General features: G+C 34.4%; 4 protein-coding genes across 5 annotated transcripts; 1 reads left to right on the top strand and 3 right to left on the bottom strand.

Annotated features, from left to right (window-relative positions):
• The first annotated feature begins 883 nt into the window (after nucleotides 1-883).
• On the top strand, nucleotides 884-6152 carry LOC113863427. Its single transcript, XM_027497000.1, has 2 exons — nucleotides 884-2059; nucleotides 3092-6152. Exons 1-2 carry the CDS (start codon nucleotides 1147-1149, stop codon nucleotides 5428-5430), a joined length of 3252 nt encoding a protein of 1083 aa, XP_027352801.1. The 5' UTR covers nucleotides 884-1146; the 3' UTR covers nucleotides 5431-6152.
• A 2413-nt stretch (nucleotides 6153-8565) lies between these two features.
• Nucleotides 8566-13570, bottom strand: LOC113863431 (putative protease Do-like 14). The gene is made up of 9 exons (XM_027497008.1): nucleotides 13466-13570; nucleotides 13118-13294; nucleotides 12912-13030; nucleotides 11754-11965; nucleotides 11477-11558; nucleotides 11219-11361; nucleotides 10824-10944; nucleotides 9799-9891; nucleotides 8566-8756 (listed from the first exon to the last, which is right to left on the bottom strand). Exons 1-9 carry the CDS (start codon nucleotides 13560-13562, stop codon nucleotides 8640-8642), a joined length of 1161 nt encoding a protein of 386 aa, XP_027352809.1. The 5' UTR covers nucleotides 13563-13570; the 3' UTR covers nucleotides 8566-8639.
• Nucleotides 13571-15694: 2124 nt separating this feature from the next.
• Nucleotides 15695-20049, bottom strand: LOC113860756 (putative protease Do-like 14). Of its 2 annotated transcripts, none has more exons than XM_027493260.1 (11): nucleotides 19981-20049; nucleotides 19787-19886; nucleotides 18896-19006; nucleotides 18637-18813; nucleotides 18424-18545; nucleotides 17469-17680; nucleotides 17162-17243; nucleotides 16878-17020; nucleotides 16559-16679; nucleotides 16319-16411; nucleotides 15695-15942 (listed from the first exon to the last, which is right to left on the bottom strand). In XM_027493260.1, exons 1-11 carry the CDS (start codon nucleotides 19993-19995, stop codon nucleotides 15826-15828), a joined length of 1293 nt encoding a protein of 430 aa, XP_027349061.1. In that variant the 5' UTR covers nucleotides 19996-20049; the 3' UTR covers nucleotides 15695-15825. The 2 variants fall into 2 exon arrangements, 1 of the variants encoding a protein (XP_027349061.1); XR_003504039.1 differs by having other exon boundaries at nucleotides 15894-15942; nucleotides 16559-16615.
• Nucleotides 20050-20495: 446 nt separating this feature from the next.
• Nucleotides 20496-21030, bottom strand: LOC113861127 (probable histone H2A.5). Its single transcript, XM_027493745.1, has 2 exons — nucleotides 20839-21030; nucleotides 20496-20726 (listed from the first exon to the last, which is right to left on the bottom strand). Exons 1-2 carry the CDS (start codon nucleotides 21028-21030, stop codon nucleotides 20496-20498), a joined length of 423 nt encoding a protein of 140 aa, XP_027349546.1.
• Between the last annotated feature and the right edge of the window lie 194 nt (nucleotides 21031-21224).

The following is a 21224-nucleotide window of genomic DNA, read 5'->3' as shown; positions in this document are numbered from 1 at the left end:
ACATCAATTTTTCTTTTGGTACCCAATCTATCCCCATAATTGGATTTTAATTTATTTTAAGATTATTTTAGAATGATCACAAAAGATAAAAACATTGAATATATTTCTTTTGTGTATGATAATTTAAGAGTTTCATTTTGATGGTATGTTTTTATTTCCTAATATTATTTAACGGATTATCACTAGAATTGTAAAATACACAAAACTGGTGATGGAATAATAATAATAATAATAATATCATCGGTGTGTGACCTGTAACATGGTCTGAGTTTCGATAGAAAAATGTTAATTATGATTTGAATAAACGTCCATCTGTTTGGATGTATCTTGAAGAGCGCAGAATCCATTCATGTATAAAATAACTAATTAAGATGCTTTTGTACAAAATCCAAGCAAGGTCTGGGACCAATTAAAAATAACTATAAATATATTTTTATATTAGTTATTATATAAATTAATAATTTTTATTGATATAATAATTCATATAATATAAAAGATGTTTACAATGTAAATATATTTAAATTAAAATTTTAAAATAAGTACAATCTCTTTAAAAAAAAATACAATATTGAAATATACACATCAACACGTAAATTTAACTTTTAATGATTTTTTTATAGACAAAACTTGAATTTTAAAAAATCAGACATATATACACTTCAATTAAAAATAACCTTTTTAAAATATAAAGTGAGAATTTTTTATCTTTAATTTTAATTTAAATATTTACAAATACAATAACTTTAAGTTAACATTAAACAAATTCTCACTTTCATCATTTTACACTTCTTTTAATCTTAAAAGAACCGATTCGAGCATCCGGTGAGATAAAAAAAAAAAAAAAACTCTAATAAATTCGTTTTAATTTATTGGCAATTAAAAAAGATGAAAAAGGAGATGAAAGAAGGAAATCAGGATCCCGGTGTTTGTTGCAGTCCAAACGCATCTCTTGTTCGTGGCGCGCGCCGTGTGTTTATTATTAGGGTTTTATATCTCTTCCTCCCACCCACCCACCCAGAATTCGCATCTCTCTCTCTCTCTCTCTCCCAACCTTAGAAGCATCACGCGCGCTGCGCTGCAAGTGAACTTTTACCTCGCATGTTCTAGGGTTTCGGGAATTTCCCATTTTATTCGATCACACCAGTGATGACCGAATTCCCCTTACAAGACAATGCTGCGGTTACAGGAAAACCCGACGACAACTGTTCCAGCCCGTTAAGTGAGCCTCAAGCTAGGGTTTCGCGAATGGACGCTTCGACGGAAGAGTTTAGGGTTTTCTCCGAGGATGATGGTAATCGTCGAGATTCGGAGAAATTTGGGGGTTCTGATAGCAAATCTCTGTTATCGGAATTCGACGAGTTCGTGGCTGCTGAGAGAAGCGGGTCGAGGGATCTTGGATATGGTTTTGAAGTGGGTGATATGGTTTGGGGAAAGGTGAAATCTCACCCATGGTGGCCCGGTCACATATACAATGAAGCATTTGCATCACCTTCGGTTCGTCGTACGAAGAGGGAAGGTCATGTTTTGGTGGCTTTCTTCGGCGATAGCAGTTATGGGTGGTTTGAACCAGCTGAACTCATTCCGTTTGATTCAAATTTTGCCGAGAAATCGCAGCAGACGAATTCGAGAACATTTTTGAAGGCCGTGGAAGAGGCAGTTGATGAAGCCTGCAGGAGGCGTGGTCTTGGGTTAGCTTGTAGATGTAGAAACCCTGATAATTTTCGTGCCACAAATGTTGAAGGGTACTTTTGTGTTGATGTCGAAGATTATGAGCCAGGAGGGTTGTATTCTGATATTCAGATTAGGAAGGCGAGAAATAGTTTTAAACCAATTGAAACTCTTGCTTTTGTAAAGCAATTGGCCGTTGCTCCACATGATGGTGAACGTGGAGGCATTGGCTACACTAAGAATAAGGCTACCGTTTCAGCTTATCGGAAGGCCGTGTTTGAGCAATTTGATGAGACTTATGCCCAGGCTTTTGGGGTGCAGCCGTTGCGCCCCACTCATCCTAAGAATAATCCACTTGATCAAGCTGTGACTGTGAGGCATCCTCCTAGAGGTATATATATAATGATCCTTTTTGTGTTTCCTCACAGGCATACTGTTGACGATGAAATTGATCTCTATATCCTTGGATTTTTATGGTTATGGAATCAAGCAATTGAGTGATTAAGAAGAAACAAGTCTTACGACTTAATACCTGCCCTTAGATGTTTAAGCACTAGACCCAAGTGACTATGAGTGTTTAGATATTCTTTGTTCCAAAATTTGTGTTGTGGTTAGGTATAGTTGACATAGTGGAGATTGTAGGTCAACATTCTAATATGATAGAAGTTTGAATCATTATGATGTCTGTGCCCAGTCAATGAATTGTTTGATTATTGAGTCTGAAACATTGTAGGTTTTGTCATAAGAAATATGATTAGGCTCGGTTAGGAAGAAAATTGAGGTGAATGAGTGGGCATGCTGACAAAGAGAAGTTTAGTGAGACTGTATTTGGGAGAGAGTTAGAGTAGCTCCTATTGACAAGATGATGCCGGAAACTTGCTTAAGGCTAGGGTGGTTTTGGTGGTGTGAGAACACCACCAGAGGCTTTATTAGGAGAAAAGGATCAAATGGAAGATAATTAGATGGTAGACAAAGGCCAAAGTGATTTTCTGGAGAAACTTCTGTACCATAAATAACTCACTGTGAATGACTATTGAAAAATTGGATTCTTATAAAATCCACTGGCATCATTCAATCCCTGTAACCATTTAGTGAGGTTATGCTTGGTTGTTATTCTTAATAAATTTGAAAAAAATGTTTTTCACAGAACCTTGTTAATATGATTAACTTTTCTTTGTATCTTGGCAAATAGTTACATGAAAGGGGAAGCTTTCTATAATATCACATTAAGGTAACTCGGTTGTCTGTATTTTACAAGCCTGATTTGACAATTAACTTAAGTTTACATGGTGAGCTCTCTTAATTTATCCTTGCATTTATATTAGGATGTTACTTTAGTGGAATGAAAACTTATAGCAGTTTCTCAAGCTTATTCAAAGCTTTTTCAAATGTTAAGGATGCCTATCTTTTCCTTTGTTTCTAGCTCCTTTGAGTGGTCCACTGGTGATAGCAGAAGCCTTGGGTGGTGGGAAGAGTGCAGCCAAATCTGTTAAAGTTAAGGACAATTTGAAGAAGGATAGGTACCTTTTTAAGCGGAGAGATGATACAAGTAACTCTTTCCAATTGGCATGCAAGGAGGAGACACCTGATGCAGCTGCTCGTTATGTATTGCAGAAGAGGACTCCAGTTGAGCTTGTAACGCCGCATAATTTAGAAAAGCATGATGGTGCAGTTTCGACTTCAGATGCTAAAGAAGCTTTTAGAGGTCAGGTTCAAGCAGATTGCAGTGGTCTTACATCTCAAGCCATTTTCTCAGATGCAAAGCCTCATCTTGACAAGGGGAAGGAATATTCTGAAGAAGTGAATCATAGCATTGAACGGGATAATGTTTCAAGTAAAAGCATGGTTAGATCTGATTTGTTTGGTGAATTGGCTTTACAAAACACAATTGATGAGACATCTCAGCCATCACATCTGGAGAGAAAAGTTTCAGTTGATGTTAAACATGATGGGAATGCAAAACTGTCAGGACCATGTGAGGATTTGAAGCCAGGGGAACATGGACTTCTGGCTGTTGCAGATGGAGGAAATGACATGCATCAAGCTAAGAGTGAAAATAATGTATATAGTTCACCAGTTGAAGCAAAGCATCATGAAATTAGTGTGGTGAAAAAGATAAAAGGTCATAAGAGACCTGCAGATGACTTGAAGACTTCTGCTGTTGGGGAGAAAAAGAAGAAAAAGAAAAAGGATTTAAATTTACAACATACCTCAAGCTCTCTGGAGAAGCATTCTACTCCTGGAAAGTCGGTACACCTCTCTGGAAAATTGACAGGAAAAGATGTCTCAGGTGGTTTGGCTCCTAGAGAGGATTTGTCTGCAGAACAAATGCAGGTAGATGTTAATATCCGTAATTTTCCCATGGATACCATGGGAGATGCTAATTTTGAACTGCCGCAACTGTTGGGTGATTTACAAGCTCTTGCTTTGGATCCCTTTCATGGCATTGAAAGAAAGATCCCTGCAGCTGTTCGACAGTTCTTTTTGCTGTTCAGATCTCTTGTTTACCAAAAAAGCTTGTTCTTGTCTCCTCAGAGTGAGAATGAAGCTCCTGAAATTCGTGTTACTAAATCTCCAAGTGTCAGGACATCTGACAGTCCTGATGATCATGCCAGAGCTTTGCCAGTGGTAAAACCTGTAAAACATATAGTTCGTCCTGATGATCCTACAAAAGCTGGGCGGAAAAGGGCCCCCTCTGATCGGCAAGAAGAAATTGCTGCAAAGAGGTTGAAGAAAATCAAGGATTTAAAGGCACTAGCTGCAGAGAAAGCAGGGGCCAACCAGAAAACATCTGAAGCCCGGCGAGACGATAGCAAAGAATCCATGTCCCAGGCTCCATACAAGTTAGGGAGAGCAGACTCAACCAAGAAAGTGGACCGTCCAGCTAAGGCAGTTGAGCCCACTATATTGGTGATCAAATTTCCTCCCTCAACTTCCCTTCCATCTATTGCGGAGCTGAAGGCAAGGTTTGCTCGCTTTGGCCCAATGGATCAATCAGGTTTCCGTGTATTCTGGAAGTCCTCAACTTGCCGTGTTGTTTTCTTGCATAAGGCTGATGCACAAGCTGCATATAAATATTCTGTAGCAAACCAATCCTTATTTGGTAGTGCGGGTGTGAGGTGCTTTCTTCGCGAGTCTGGGGATTCCGCTCCTGAAGTCTCTGAAGGTGTCAAGGCTAGGGTAGATGATGGTGCCAATGAAACACCTCAGGTCAAGGACCCTGCAGTGGTTCATCGCCAGACATCGGTATCATCACTGCAACCTCTTTCACAGCCAATGATCCAGCTCAAATCCTGTCTGAAGAAATCAACCGGTGATGACTCAGGTCAAGTTATGGGTAATGGAAGTAGTAAAGGAAACCCTCGTGTAAAATTCATGTTAGGTGGGGAAGAAAGTAGTAGGGGAGACCAATTAATGGTGGGTAGTAGAAACAACTTCAACAATGCTAGTTTTGCTGATGCTGGTGCACCTCCTGTTGCAATGGATTTTAATAGTAAGAACATTCCAAAGGCCCCTTCTCAACCACCGTTGCCTATTCTTCCCCTTGCTACTCAGTTTACAAAAACTCCACAACATAATTTGCGTAATTCTGAACTGGCAATGGCACCCCGAAACAGTCCCAATTTTATTAACACCGCTGCATCAGCTACTGCAACCACAGTTGATATATCACAGCAGATGATGAACCTTTTGACGAGGTGCAGCGATGTCGTGACTAACCTGACAGGTTTATTAGGCTACGTGCCTTACCATCCACTTTGACTAAAAAAAAATTCGACGTTACACCGTATCATACACAAGAAAAATTAGAGTTAGATATTGTGGATGACTTGCTCATAGAAATGCAAAAAATAGCAGTTGTGCAAGAGGGCGCGAGGTCACGTTGGGGCCGAGAGCAATCCGAGAGGTTTTATTTGATGATGTTTTTGGGCTCCAAAATTGTAAATGCACTCGTATTATCATCGGCGTCTTATTAGCTGCTTTTTCCTTTTCCGCTTTCCTATTGGGGTGTACTCAGTTGATATATCATCGTTAATGGCACATGGATGCTCACATGTACTTCTGTACTCACCCTGTATTTGTATTGTACCTGAGAGGCTTGACCTTATTGCCTACATTACCTTAACCTTGCAACGACCTAAATTTGGAGTCCTCGACTCCCTTCCCTTCCCTTCCCTCTGCTTTCGGGTCCCCATTGCATAAGATTTGATAATTGCGCATCAATTTCAAATTTGACGTCATAGAATGGTAGAGTTTGCTGAACAATAACTATAACCGTATTTCTTTAGTAAATCGCATTACGCGACCTTTTGGAAGTTAGAATGTTATTTTTTAGGTCAAAAGTTAGATTTTGTTCCAAATATAAACATTGCACTATTATGCATGATATGGGCTTCCATGATTTGTGCATGAAAGGCTGCTAGTGATGTAAATAGCTAGTTCATAAATCGAAATAAGGAAAAAAATCGTTTGGTTCGAATTTTGCATTAATCGTATTGGGGGATCTTTTATGTTATAATTCTATTAATAAAAAATAAGGAACACTGTATAATAGTTATTTATTTTATGGTATTCTATTTCATGTTTGCTGAAATGTTATAGGAATGTTTTAGGCCGTGGAGCGATAGAAATTGGTGCAGTTTGCTGCGAATTGGCCCAATAGGTATTGTTAGAAGCAAATGTCCAATGGTGCACCTTCAATTCCCTTGTAGAATGAGTACCTAGTCAGTTCTATACTTTTATTAAAATTTCAGTCATGTGAGCTCTGTTTTTTATTTTTTATTTTTTATTTTGAATATAATCGATTCTCAAGAGCTCTTTCAATTTTAGTTTATTCTGGTTAGTAAGGATTTTGATTCAGTAGTCTTATTTTGAAATGGCAACACATATAACACACTATTTCTTAGCACAATTAGTTATTGACTAAAATTTATTAAAAATAATATTAGTCTCTCATTTTGTCTCACTTTTAATTTAATTTCTCTTATATTTTTTTAATTAAATTTTAACAAATAATATGTAAAAAAAATGTGCTTTTAATTTTTCTCTTGAAGTTGTTTAAATGTTTTAACTTAATTTTTATAATTTTAATAAACTTTAACAAATAATAAAAAAATGTTAAAAAGAATATGTTCTTAGCACTCCTTTTAAAGTTGTTTAATTGTTTTTGCCTGACTTTAATCAATTCAACTTATCACATTACTCTTGTTCATTGTTGATATATAAGTGCTTGATTTGTTTTACCACGATAGGCAAAAATCTTTTATGATATGAAAATTATATACAACTTTTTTGATAGATTATGTTGCTCGAATAGTTTTTTAGTGGACATAATTAGAATAGTAATTAATGTGGGCTATATGACTTAGTTCACCCCGTATAACCATTACATAGTCTTATTTTCTTTTTACATGTAATGTGTTTACTTTGATTTTAAGCTTTAACAGATAATAAATAATTTTTTTTATCAAATTATGTTGTTTCACTTTGAAAATAAATTATATAAAATTAAGAACAAAAATTTAAATTTATAAATATTCATTAATTTTTGTTAAATTCACAAATTATTTTTCCTCATCTATAAATTTTACAAAATTAAGTATCATATATTTATGATTTTTATAACGATAGTGTTGTATTTTTTTTTAATATATTAATTTTTTAATCAATTATTTTAAATATTTTGATAAGAGATGACATTAACAAAGTTTACGAGCATTTTTTTATTATCATTCTTGTGCCTATATTGTAACTTTAAAAACATTTATTAAGTACACAGTGTACTAATTTTATGAAAATAATAATTTAAAAATATTAAAATATGAAAATTTTATAATTAATACTCAAAATAAAATTTTAAACGAATGTAAAATTATGTAAATGTAAAATGTTACTATGATTTAATAATTATCAATAATATAAATAACAATTAGATATATATATATAACTTAATTTAATAATAAATTATTATATTTTATTTAATATTATTTAATAACAATAAATTATTTTATATATTTAATATTATATAAATTTAATTTTTCTTCATCTAATTTTATTTATCTGATAAATTTATAAGTAAAAAATTATATGAAATAAATATTTTTAATAGATTATAATTATATTTTTTAAGGTAGTTAACGTATGGGTTAATTTTAACTTACTTATCCTTGTAAGCTTCTTGATCGTATAGACTTTTCATAAAATGAAATTTTTGGTCCCGTAAAACCTTTTTGTCAATTAAAACTAAATTAGTTAATAACTGTGAGCGTGATAACTTATATATAATTTTGTTTACTTGTATATGCTTTATGACCAAAATTTTGTGCAATTGTTGGATTGCTCTGCTTCTATCGGTCCCCTAAAACCAAGGTCAAAACGAACTATCTTGCTTTGTCATTTTTCCACTTTCTAATAAAATTATATAAATGTAACACGAATTGGAAAGCCAATCTCTGTATGCAATACCGGGGAGAAGAGAAAACTGGAGACAATATATGAGATTGACTTTACCATTGACCCAATGTAGACAATATATTTACATCCACTGTGGTGGAGACATCAGTATATTTATATATGGTTATGCACCAAGAATATATATTTCTACACACATTATGGAGAAGCAAACATATTTTCTGTTTATGTATAAACTTAAGCATTCATAGGATTTACTACCTTGCAATATCTACATGTATGTCACGTTATATTGGGATTTTATATACGATATATTAAAAAAATTCATAATTGTTCATTCGTAAAAATGCAAATTATTTTATTATTTATAATTTATATAAAAATATTTTGAGCTTTTGACTTATTGAAAATGAATAAATCAAACACAAATTCGATGTTAAAACATGACACCAAAACAAACATTTTTTTGTAAACCTAACGGCCTCTTAATATCTTACTATCATCAACCGAAACACAGAAGAAAGCTCACCACCTTAGCATGCGTGTGTCCACAGCCTTTTTTACACATCAAGGTTACGTTCCCCCGGAATCACAGTTAGAGTGACCAATTCATCACATGATCTTTTAACTAGTACCATCATCGGCATCCCAATTTTGTCCCCCAATATTTCAATTACCTGCCATAATTTTATATCTCTAAGATCAGTGAGTTCAATTACACCTCTAAGATTCTCCATTCCAAGAACACAAGTTATTCACGTAAAATATACAATTGTACATTACATTATTTGATAGAATATATTTATTTTTCAAATAAAGATGGAAAAATTACTTCTACAAGCTATATGATGAACGACATGGATGGGCTAAACACAAGGAATGAGGGCTAAAATTGTAGCTTTACTGTAAAAGCGTTTAGGAGCATAACAAATGGCAAAGTAGTTCGACCAGAAAATATACCCATTGAGGTATGGAAAGGTCTAGGCAAGAAAGATATCGGTTGGCCCATTAATGTTCTACTTGAATGAACAGTGAAATATGGAAAAAAAGAAATAGGAGAAAAATAAAATAGAAAAGTTGTGTTGTTTAAATGAATAAAATAAAACAGAAAGAAGAGAACAAACTTTTATTTGTTTGTTTGGATAAGTGAAAAATAGAGTAAAAATAAATAAATGTTATAAAAAAAAATATTATCCAGTGGGACAAGACTCAATTGTTGTATAAAGAAAATTATACTAATTTGAAAATTTTAATTTAGCTTCAAAATATCTGAATTTTATATTATATATTTTTTTAATTTAAAATTATTTAAGTTTTTTTTATTTTATCTTATAAAAAATTGATTATTTTTAAACACCTAAAACAGAAACCAGATTGGGGTGATTTTGTTTTTCTCGAGTCTCACTCCCTATTTCTTTCTCTCCTATACTTCCAGCTATCCAAACAATGGAAAAAATGGTACGATATTATGAAATAAAATCCAATAAAATGCTAAAAGAGTGAGGGGATTAAACTATTTATAAGAAGATATATAAAACTGTGCAAAACATCAGGCTCATGAGTCATATTATATGAGCAAGGGTAATTGAGTGAAAATTAAGATAAGAAATCCACATCTAGAGACATTAAATCACAGTTTGAATGTTTTGCTTACGAAGTCATTTTACCTCAATAACAAAATAAAAAAATAAAAATAAACAGTGTAAAATATGGTAATACCTCGTCCACGCTTTCAACCGGCTTTCCATCAAATTCGATGACAACATCATCAGGATGAAACCCCGCACGATCACCAGGGGACGCAGGAGTTACCTAGTCAAAAACATTGAAGTTGCCTATAGTAACAAACGGGTAAATTCAAGTATTTTGATGCTTGACTTGCATTGGCGAGCACAATGCATTTTATCCTAGAAAAGAAACAATCTTATACTCCCGTACTAAGAATAATTACAGTGAATAGCACATATTAAGGGAAAATTAATTAAGCATTAGCACAATCCCACTCCCAAAACCTGTATAAATTTTCTCCACTAAACAAATTATGCATTGTAGCTCATGATAGTCTCTGTCCTTGGGGGCTATTTCATTGAAGAAAATGTGTTCTGTTTTCTTTTTTTGTATTCATAAATAAATTCAAAATTATTACTACCTCATTTTCACTTCGTTTCCTATTTTAAATATTATACAAGAAACTGTGATAACATATACAAATCTTTAGAAATAAGATATAAAATGCAAGGTAACATTTAGTGAAAACAAAACGCTTTCTCAAATCAAACAGGCCTAAGTTCTTCATTTTCTAGTTTTGTAGTTTATTATTTCATTCTCTTTCACAAATACACAAATTCCATCTAACTTTTTTCTCAATATCCACCCCTAATTCCTTGGTCCCCAGAATTACAGAGAACCACTGCTCAAGAATGCCGGCTACATGTAACAAACAAGCTTGTAACAGTGTGTACTGACCAAAGCTTCAACTAAACAGTCTGTCTGGAAAACTAACATCTCAAAAAAAAAAGGAACATAAGTTATTGCCCAAAGCATTTCACAACAGAAGAGGAAATTTAAACTAAATTCCTTCATTGCCATCGATAACCAGCTTTATAAAAAATTTTGCAACCATGTCTCAAACAAAACTTTAAGATTCCACACAGCAAATCTATAATTTGGAAGAATTACATAAATAAGAATATCAAGGGCCATACAGAAGTAGGATAGATAGAAAAGACCAATAAAAAACATACCATTGGTACAAGAATTCCTTTACTGACGTTAGGAAATGAAGCATCTTGTTTTTTAAGCTGTGCAATAAATATCTCATCAAGATCAAGCATCTGTAGCCCAAGCCAAGGCTGTACTCCTCTCCTAAACAACATTAAATGATGCTTATTGATTTATTCCTCAACGCGGCATAGCCCAACTACTCAAGTATGAATACAAAATAAATCAACAATTGCTTATGGAATATTTGTAAAATATGTTTAAAAATGTGAAAAATTGAAAAAGATTGAGTAATTTACCAGTATTCTCAGAGTAAAACATCATTTTCAAAAGTCACAACACAAATGGCAAGCTAAAATATTATCCTGCTTTCTAAGGCATATGCAACAAAATAACACAAATAAAACCAATAACATACCTACTTTTCTTGAAATGCTCTATTATTTTACAAACGAATTCAATTGGCAAAGTAAAGCTCAACTCATCATCATCCCTCACATGTGTGATGTTCATGCCAACAACTTCTCCGTCCATGTTGACAAGGGGTCCTCCAGAATTTTCCTATACCATAGAAGCAGATAAAAACAAGCAAGCAGACTGACCATTTAAGATTTGGCCTGTAAACCACATGAAAACTTATTTGGTAGCTAATGGGGAGGAAGAGAAAAAGACAAACCGGAGTACATGCACAATTTGTTTGTAAGTACTCTCTCGGGACTCCACTAAACCCCAATTCACTACTTTTGCGGCCAACGCGACTATGCAAAAAATAATGCAAGACGTGAATTTTTTTTTTCGTTAGTCCAAAAGATAACCAGCGGCCCCTTTTTCAAAAACACAAGTTTCACAGTGAAATAATAGATTACTTCACTAAATAGCTTTAACTTCCAAAATCTAACATGTTAAATGGCATAATTTAATACAGAAGACAACAGTTTTAAATAGGGACACACCTTACAATACCAGCAGTGACAGTATTCTTAAGATTAAATGGACAGCCAATGGCTATTACCCAATCCCCAGGAGAAAGTCCAATCGAAGAACCAATTTTGGCTTCTGGTAGAGCAGTTTCAGAAATTATCTTCACAATGGCAATATCTGAAGGCCGGTCAACATTTAGCACTGTCCCCTCATAACTTCTTCCATCTGACAAAGTGACGTTAACCTATAATATAGCTGAAATTTTAATATCAACTTTCAAATGTAAGACCTTAAAACGAGTGTCCAGAATCATGATAACAGAAATGGGAAAATAAAATGCCATATAGGCAGAAACTCACATTTGAATAGTCTTAAATTACTTGCAGGTAGAGAGACACTTGAATAAATGATAACACGTCATGTTTAGAACATTGAGAACCAACCATTCAACCAAGCAAGTTACAGCATGAAGCCTACAATTAAATGGGTGACTCACCTATCATTCTTTACACTCAGTAATAAATCATCATATATTCTTGTAATGAGCAGAAGGGCTGATGCAACACTAAGCAATCCCAAATAAACGGAAGACTCACTTCAATTAAGCTGGTTAGGCAATCAAAACTAATGAGCTAAGATTAGGCATGCCCTATGTTGTTGGGAATGGATTGATGAATTATCAGACTGTAACCAGTAAAGTGCCAACTGACCCAAATCATATTTAAAGCCACCCTAGTTTTGTGTCATCCAAAGCCATAAACTAGGCAAGGACAGTAAAACCTTAAACAGAAATCTATATAACATAATTAAATTGCTCAAGCTTGAAGCAGGTTACATGTAAATGAACTTGAGACATGTTTGACATACATCCAACTTGTCCAAGATCATACATAGATCTTTTTTAAAACATCTTACATAGGGATTGTTTGAAAGTCACAAATTATTTTTATAAATTGTCCATAAGCTCTTCTAAATGAGCCTAAGTTGTTTGCAGCTTTTTCCAATAAGTTGCATGATTTAAATTTATGGCACAAATCATAATTTAAAAAAAAACTTATTTAATAAGCATTTAATTAAACTGTGTCTAAACACAACATAGTCTCATTTGCATCACACAAGGCTATAACAAATTTACCAGCACAGTATTCCAATTATAAGTTTGAGCGATACACCCCAGCAAAAAGACAGACCTTCCCATAGGACCTCCAGTAGCGTTGAAGATCAAACATATGAGCACATGTCAAGATAGTACCACCCTTGTTGATGATTATTCCTGAGCATACTCGTCCCACTGTAAATGCATGGCCATCTATATGGTCAATGCCATATACTCGAAGTAAACTCAGAGACATGAAAACTCAAAACGTTAAAAGTTTAAAGGTGGCAAATTGGATACCTACTGGAGTTGAAATATGAACAACCGCAGGCACAACTTTAGCAACTGCATTTGCAATGGTATCTCTTCCAAAACAATCACCTGGCTTTGACCCATCACAAACATCACCAGAAGCTTCCTTAGATATGTGGGACAAAGGAATGGGGCTGACTTTATAAGAATACGGCGCAAGCATTCCTACAATTTGAGGTAAAGTTAAAACGAAAAAAAATCAAAACGACGTTTAGTTGAAAGAGAAAACAGCATTTTACAATGTAGTTAAGGCAGTGTTTCGTCACAAGTCAAAATCTCATTGGAAGGTTGAAAATAATAAAGAGAGTGTTAGGTTAGATTGGGTTATGTGCTCACTGTAACCATTATCGTTATTGGAGCACAGAAGATTCAAACCAAAAGCAACGATCGCCGCAGCTCCAACTACACAGCTTCTGTTAAAATGCCCAACCATTCTCTGCCACAGATTCAAAACGAGTTTCAATTTAAGATTATAAATAGAATATGGAATACATAAAACAAACATGGATGCATACCAAAAAGAAGCGATGCCTGGAAATTGCTCATCACAGGCCACACTCTTCACTGCAAAGAGCCACCAAAGGTAGAATCGTAATTCCGTGTTTTTTAATTTTTTGGGTGAATGAGTCGTAATTACGATGATAAGAGACAAATGAGGGAACGATCACATGAAAAGCCCATAGCCCGACAACTTAATAGAAAACCTAGTGAAATTCTTTGCGCAGGTGAAGGTTTTGTTAGAACTCGTATTAAAATGCTTTATTCACTGTGGTGGAATAAGAAAGAAAAACGTGCCTCAAAATACGAAGGTAAATAATGCTTCTTTTCATGCTTGTTTGATGGGGGAGAAAAACGTTCCAGTTATGCACCTAATCACATGACTCTTCATCTATGAATTGATAGTGTCACTGTTTGTGCTCAGTGGCTGACATGTTTATCGTTGAGTCCAAGAAACATTTACATGACTTGCAATTTAGCCCACGTGACTGATTGTTTGGTTCTTGAATCTTAATCGGTAGTAATAAGAAATACTTTTAGCCAATGAAGAAAATTGTGGTAAATAAGTTCGCACCCAAGACAATTAGATTCGGAAGAATGCATGCGTAGCTCCTATTGATCATAAGAAGACACAAACTTGCCCAAGGCTAAGGTGGGTTCGGTCATATGTGAAGAAAACAAAAGACGCTATGGGAAAAGAAGTATAAATGGAAGAGTGAAGAAGCCTTGTTAATAAACCTTAGGTTACTCTAAATGGTTTTACTAAAACAAAGTGGTCTTTTATACAATGCAATCAAGTTTTGATCACTTCGATACAAATATTTTCAGTTCATGAAAAGCCTTATTTTTCTTCGAATCTTAAAAAAAAGGAATATTAAATTAGGGTAATTCGGCTATATGCATTTTATATTTTGCACTATAAGTTGAAATTATAAACTCTTGACGTATCAACTCATTCACGAAAGGAATAATTGTTAATTAATGTGGAATTAATATCAAGCTTATTGCTGCTTCTCAAGCTATTCAAGGCAGTTTTGTGTGTCCAGGATAACAAGTCAGCGTTCATATCAAATAAAAAATATAACACTTATCCTCACAGTAATCTATATAGTTTAGAAATAAGTTCTCTTTTTCCATGATTTAAATGTTTAATTTTCTTATTTTGTAAATATCATAAAGTAAAAAATATGAAATGTACAAAAAAAACATAATGACTTGATTTTTAACTTTTACTAGTTATAATATGTGTATGCAAAGGTATGATCAAAATCATTTATTTTTAAAAAATAAGTTGATATAATTAAAATAAATATTAAGCATTTTAATTTTTTTTAAAAAAAGCACATCAAAATTATCATCTTTTAACTTAACTGAGTCTATCAGATATATTTATGGCATACTATTTTTTTATCTTGATAATAAACAGTAATTGGGTATCTTACAAAAATACAAAATGTAAATTTTTTTAGCTTATCATATAAACTACTTCTTGAAATTATTATTATTGTTATTATATCAAAAACTATAAATTTAAAGAGGTTAACTTGAATACACATTTAATTGATAGAAAAAAATATATTAAATAATTTATTCAAAACATGAGACATGTCTTGATATATAGATAAAAATCATTTTAAATTATTTATAATTCATATTTTAAACATAATTTTCTAAAACTAACATAATATTTTAAATTATTAAAAGTGTAAATATACAAAATGCGCATGGTAATTGGGGACGTGCATAAGAAAAGGCAGCAATGCATCAGCAGCCTATCCATACAAATAACTAGGAAACAAAATGCGAAAACACAAACAAATAAGGTGATTCTAATGTAAAATACAAGTTATAATTCTTAAACAAATTATTCTAAGAACTATTTTAAACAAAGATGCTGTTAAATGTTAGACCTCTTTCTAATTATATCATAATTTTTTCTACATTAAAGATTTTTAATTAATTTAAATTTAAAATTTTCATAACGTATTTTTTTTATTTTAAAAAGTCTCTCCCTTTAATTTAACCATATTTAATATAATGCGATAAATAGTTTTATATTAAGATCGTTACATCACCAACAGGCACCTTCCTTTGTGCATGTGTCTACAGCCTTTACACATGGAGATTCGATTTCGCCAGCATCACAGTCGAAGCTACCAATTTATCACAGTAGTTGGTGCGTTTGTGGCTACAGCCTTTTACACGTCAAGATTGGATTCCACCGGGATCACAGTTAAAGTCACCAATTTATCACCTGTTCTTTTAACCAGAACCTTAAAGGGCACCCCAACTTTGTCCCCCATTATTTCAATCACCTGTCATAATTTTATATCTTCATGAGAACATAAACATAAGAATATCATAAATTCATAATGAAGAAATTCAGGTGTCACTTGACAGGCGGTTTTCAGTACAAACAACAATTCAAAGATTCTCCGCACCAACACCACAAATTATTTGTGCAAAATATACATTATACTATTACATTAAAAAAAATTTTAATTAGATTCCAACTGATTCTTTTAAATCATGACTATTAATTTTAAGCTAAGTAAAAAAAAAAGCTTAAACTCGGCCAAACGCTTTCAATAGTGGACTCCAAAGGGGCAACAAATCACTACCAAATGATCCAACTTCAATAACAAAATCAGAATAAAAATTAAAATAACAATATAAAAACTAAGTCACTACCTCCGTCAAGCTTTTAACAGGCTTCCCATCAAATTCAATGACAACATCACCTGGACAGAAACCAGCCCGATCACCAGGGGACCCAGGAGTTACCTGATACATTGAAGTGCCACTGTGATAAATAGATAATTTCAAGTATTCTAATGCTTGCCTTGCATTGATGAATGCAAAGCACATTATCCCAGATAATAAACCACCCATGTAGCATACATAGATAGAAGGGTTTAATTAAGGACATACCATTGGTACGAGAATGCCCTCATTGACATTAGGGAACGAAGCATCTTTCTGTTTAAGCTGCGCAATAATCATCTCATTGAGATCAAGCATCTTTAGCCCAAGCCAAGGCCGAACTACTCTTCTGAACAACATAAAATAATGCTTATTGATTTATTCTACAATATAGCAGAACCAACTATACAAGTATGAATTTCAGAAGAAAATAATCAATATTTGATTTTGGAATATTAATTTCACAAAAGCTGAAAGAATGTAAACAATTTCCAGAAGATAAAACATCAAATGCAATAAAAAAGTACGGATAAAGCCAATAACATACCCACTTTTCTTGAAATGCTCTATAATTTTACACACAGAATCGATTGGTACAGAAAAGCTCATCCCATGAGCGGACGCCGCTTTCAAGATGTTCACCCCAATAACTTCCCCATCCATGTTGACAAGAGGCCCTCCAGAATTTCCCTATACCATAGAAACAGATAAAAACATATAAGCATACTGAACAGATGTCAAAGTTAAAATTTAGTCTTTACAACACATGCAAATCTAAGTGAGTCGATGCATAGATCAAGGGGAGAAAAAGCGGCAGACACAGTGACATACCGCATTAGTTGCACAATCTGTTTGTAAATACTCTCTCGGCAAGCCACTAAAACCCAAATCACTACTTTTGCGGTCAACACAACTAAGCACAGATCATAGAAATGAATTTGATTAGTCCAAAAGACAATCAAGAGCCTCTTTCTTTAAAACGCCACAAACTTCATGGACACAAAATAGGTTACTGCATTTAACAACCATGTAGCTTTAGCTTCCAAAATCTATCATATGAAATGGCAAAACTTAATGCGAAATAATTTGGCTTCAAATAGGAAAACAATTGTTATTGCCTAATTTTTTTTCTTCATACCTTACAATACCAGCAGTGACAGTATTCTGAAGAGAAAGTGGACAGCCCATTGCTATTACCCAATCCCCTGGACGTAGCTTACTTGAAGAACCAAGCTTAGCTTCTGGTAACGGGGTTTCAGAATTGATCTTCACAATAGCGATATCTGAATGAAGGTCAGCATTTACCACATTCCCCTCAAATGTTCTTCCATCTTGCAGAGTGACTTCAACCTGTAGAATGGTTGATATTTTCAGATCACTCATAGGTTGTAAGACCAGGAAACAAATTTCCAGAGCCATAATTTTTTACTTTTTAGATTCATGAAGCCAAAAAAAACTAACGAGAATGTGAAAAAAAAAATTCTATATGTACAAAAACTTGCATATGAATAGTCTAAAATGATAGTAGGTAGAAATATTTTAGCAAGAGATTTACACATTCAAATTAAGAATATTAAAAACCAATCATTCAGCCAACCAACTACAGCACAAAGACTATAACTAAAGAGTGATTCATCTGTCATTATTTTTCATATAACAGTATTACCATCACTTAGTCAAGTTGTATCTAAAGAGTGTTTGTGCAATACTAAGGTATTGCAAATAAATGAAATAATCATTTTCATTCAGGTTGTATCAGGCAATCAAATATAACAGAGACAAAATTTAGGAATACCCAATTTTGCTGTGAATGGATTAATGAATTTTTAAACCATCACATAGAAAGTTGTGGTCATCCAAAGCCATAGACCAAGCAAGAGGCTGTAACACCTTCAACATAAATCTACATTTGAAAGAAATAATCCTATCATTCTAGCTAGAAGCTGGTTTCATGTCAACACAGTTGAGATGTCTTTGAAAAGTATCTAACTTCAACAGGATCTCATATTTGCACCATAGAAAGCTATACCAAATCAACCAACACATTATGGCAATCTTATGTTTTAGAGATAAGCCACAGCATGTAGACAAACCTTCCCTTTGGTTAAACTTCTCGTGCCATGATCAAACACAACATGAGCACATGTCAATATTGTTCCATCTTTGTTGATGATTGTTCCTGAACCTATACTCCTTCCAGTAGCTCCATAGAAATCTATGCGGGGGTGGCTAATCCTCAGTCAACACAAACGGACATGAAAAATTAAATGTTCAAGGTTAAAAGATATCAGAACCAGAGTGAGCACCTTGTGGAAAAGCAATATTAACAACAGCAGGCCCAACTTTAGCAGCTGCATTTGCAATAGTATCTCTTCCAAAACATTCACTAGGCTTTGACCCATCACGGACAGCCCCAGAAGCTTCCTTGGATATGTCAGACGATGGAACAGGACTGACTCTATAAGAATACAGCGCATTTATTCCTACAAATTTTCAGCTCAAAATGTAATACAAACATCTACACCAACATGCATTTGCTGAGTTCAAAACAAAGTAAGCACAGACCAGATTGGTGGGGAAAAGGTAAACATTGAGGAGGCAAACCATGCTGCACTGAATATGTCAACCACAGGGAATCCTGTAATGGCTCAGGGACCCGCACTATAACCGATGCTCCTAAATTTGAAGCCAAATTAGTATAAAATCATTGTCACATCAAATTAAAAGAATATACCATTTCTTAGATTGAGAAATAACAAACCACTAAAGGAAGTGTGAATACCTATTTTTATGGTTCAGGGGAACAGCAAATTTTACAGTCGCAAGTATAGACCCCAAAAGACACAATATTACTAAAGTATGCACCCGTAGAAACAGGACTCTATCCTATGTTTAAGTTTGTAATTTTAATTATAGTAATACATTTTTTATTTTAATTATTTTTTATAAGAGGTAACTTCAATTCTTGTGCAGTTCCCATTGAAATGTAAAATGACCCCGTTTGTCTATACATAACAACGGGTCTTGCAAGATTTCCGAGGCGTAACAACGGAATTTATACAAAGCAGAAAAAAATTGCCTCAGCCTAAGAAGGTTGACAACGCACAGACAAACACTCTTATGCTCCAGGAGTAGAAAGTAATAGGAACTGAACAAACGTAAAATTAAAGTGGAATTTGACTACAAATTTATTTGTAAATTTGTCTGAAAAAAATAAAATCGGAATTTGCTTGAAAATGAAATATACTACTCCGCTAAAACCAAGCATATGCAGATAGACATTAGATTAGTCAAGGAGAGAATCAATGTGAAGTACGAAGAAATAAGAGAAGAGAGAAAACGCATTAAACTAATTGGTCCTCAAGGGACCAAGTAAAGGGAAGTATGTAATATGACTTTATGCTACGTTCACCGAAATATCGAATGAATAAACAATAGAGAGGGATAGATGCTCACTGAAACGAGCATTGTTATCGGAGAAAAAGATAGTAGAACCAAAACCAGCGATGGCCACAGCTCTAACGACGGAGCTTCTGCTAAAACGCCCTAAACTTCTCTGCCACGCATTCCATAACCCATTAAGAGATTAAAAGCGCGTTTCATTTTAACAATTAGATTAGCTAAACGGTGAATAGATCAAGTCGTGGTACCAGAAAATAGCTCATGACCGGCGCAGCTTAACTCTTCCCCGCCCTTCACCTCAACCGAGCGATGAAAACCAACCTTATGCAAAATCACGGGCCGAAGCCCAAGTTACATTAATAGGTCATAGGTCAGTATCAACAAAACGTTGACAACAATACCAAGGCCCAAAAGCCCATGGCCCAACATGAATTTTATTTATTCTCACCTTTCCATTTTTTTTAAGCTAACGTCAGTTAAAATCCCGGGAAAGTGAGTAAACCACCACTGAAAATTCCACATTACAAATAAGCGGTTAACAAATACGAATCACGAAAAAGGCTTCATCTTCCATATATGAATTGAAAAACCTACATTTATGCATCGTCATGTTTGATCGAACTATAGGGTGACCAATAAGGTAACAGAAGTTGCTATTCGGCAACACCACTACAACTAACTAAGAACTGTATATATAGATATATAATCTTCACGAAAAAAGAAAAAGAAAATCTAACAGGGAGATTTTACAAATGGAACACATCTAATTCTTAGATGGAGACTTAGGGGTTGAAGACGTCTCGGCAGAGGCGGTTTTATTCTTCTTAGGCAACAAAACAGGGTTGATATTTGGCAACACTCCACCGCTAGCAATGGTCACACCTTGAAGCAGTTTCCCCAACTCTTCGTCATTCCTAACAGCAAGTAACACGTGCCTAGGGTTAATCCTATTCTTCTTGTTGTCACGTGCGGCATTCCCCGCCAACTCCAAAACCTGCATCGCATTCCATCGCAAAAACTCGTTAGCTTAAAATCTACTTCGATGTTAGGATTTCGACAGTGCAAACACGAAACTTTATTTATTTCGTTGCACGGTGAAGAAGTACCTCGGCGGCAAGATATTCAAGAACGGCGGTGAGGTAGATGGGAGCTCCGGTTCCCAATCGCCGAGAGTAACGACCGTTCTTCAAGTACCTTGTGACTCGACCAACCGGAAATTGAAGGCCAGCTTTGACAGATTTGGAAACGGCCTTCTTTCTCTCGCCTCTTCTTCCACCAGCACCCTTGGTGGCCTCCATTGTTGTGTGATCCGAGAACGAAGCAAAACGGTTCGTTGGGAGGGAATGTGTGGAATCAGATTAATCTCTATTTTGAATTTGAAATTGAAACTGAAATTGAAAGTGAGTGGAGTTAGTGAGAGGAAAGGGCGCGTGGTATTAATACTAACAGTAAATGCCAAATGCTAGAGATCCCGTTTGTCTCTAGGGGTCGG

The sequence above is a fragment of the Abrus precatorius genome, unplaced genomic scaffold (assembly GCF_003935025.1).
Source record: "Abrus precatorius isolate BTA unplaced genomic scaffold, Abrus_2018 Scaffold3, whole genome shotgun sequence".
Lineage (NCBI taxonomy): Eukaryota > Viridiplantae > Streptophyta > Magnoliopsida > Fabales > Fabaceae > Abrus > Abrus precatorius.
Note: the sequence above shows the minus strand (reverse complement) of the source record. Positions and strands in the feature narration are given on the sequence as shown.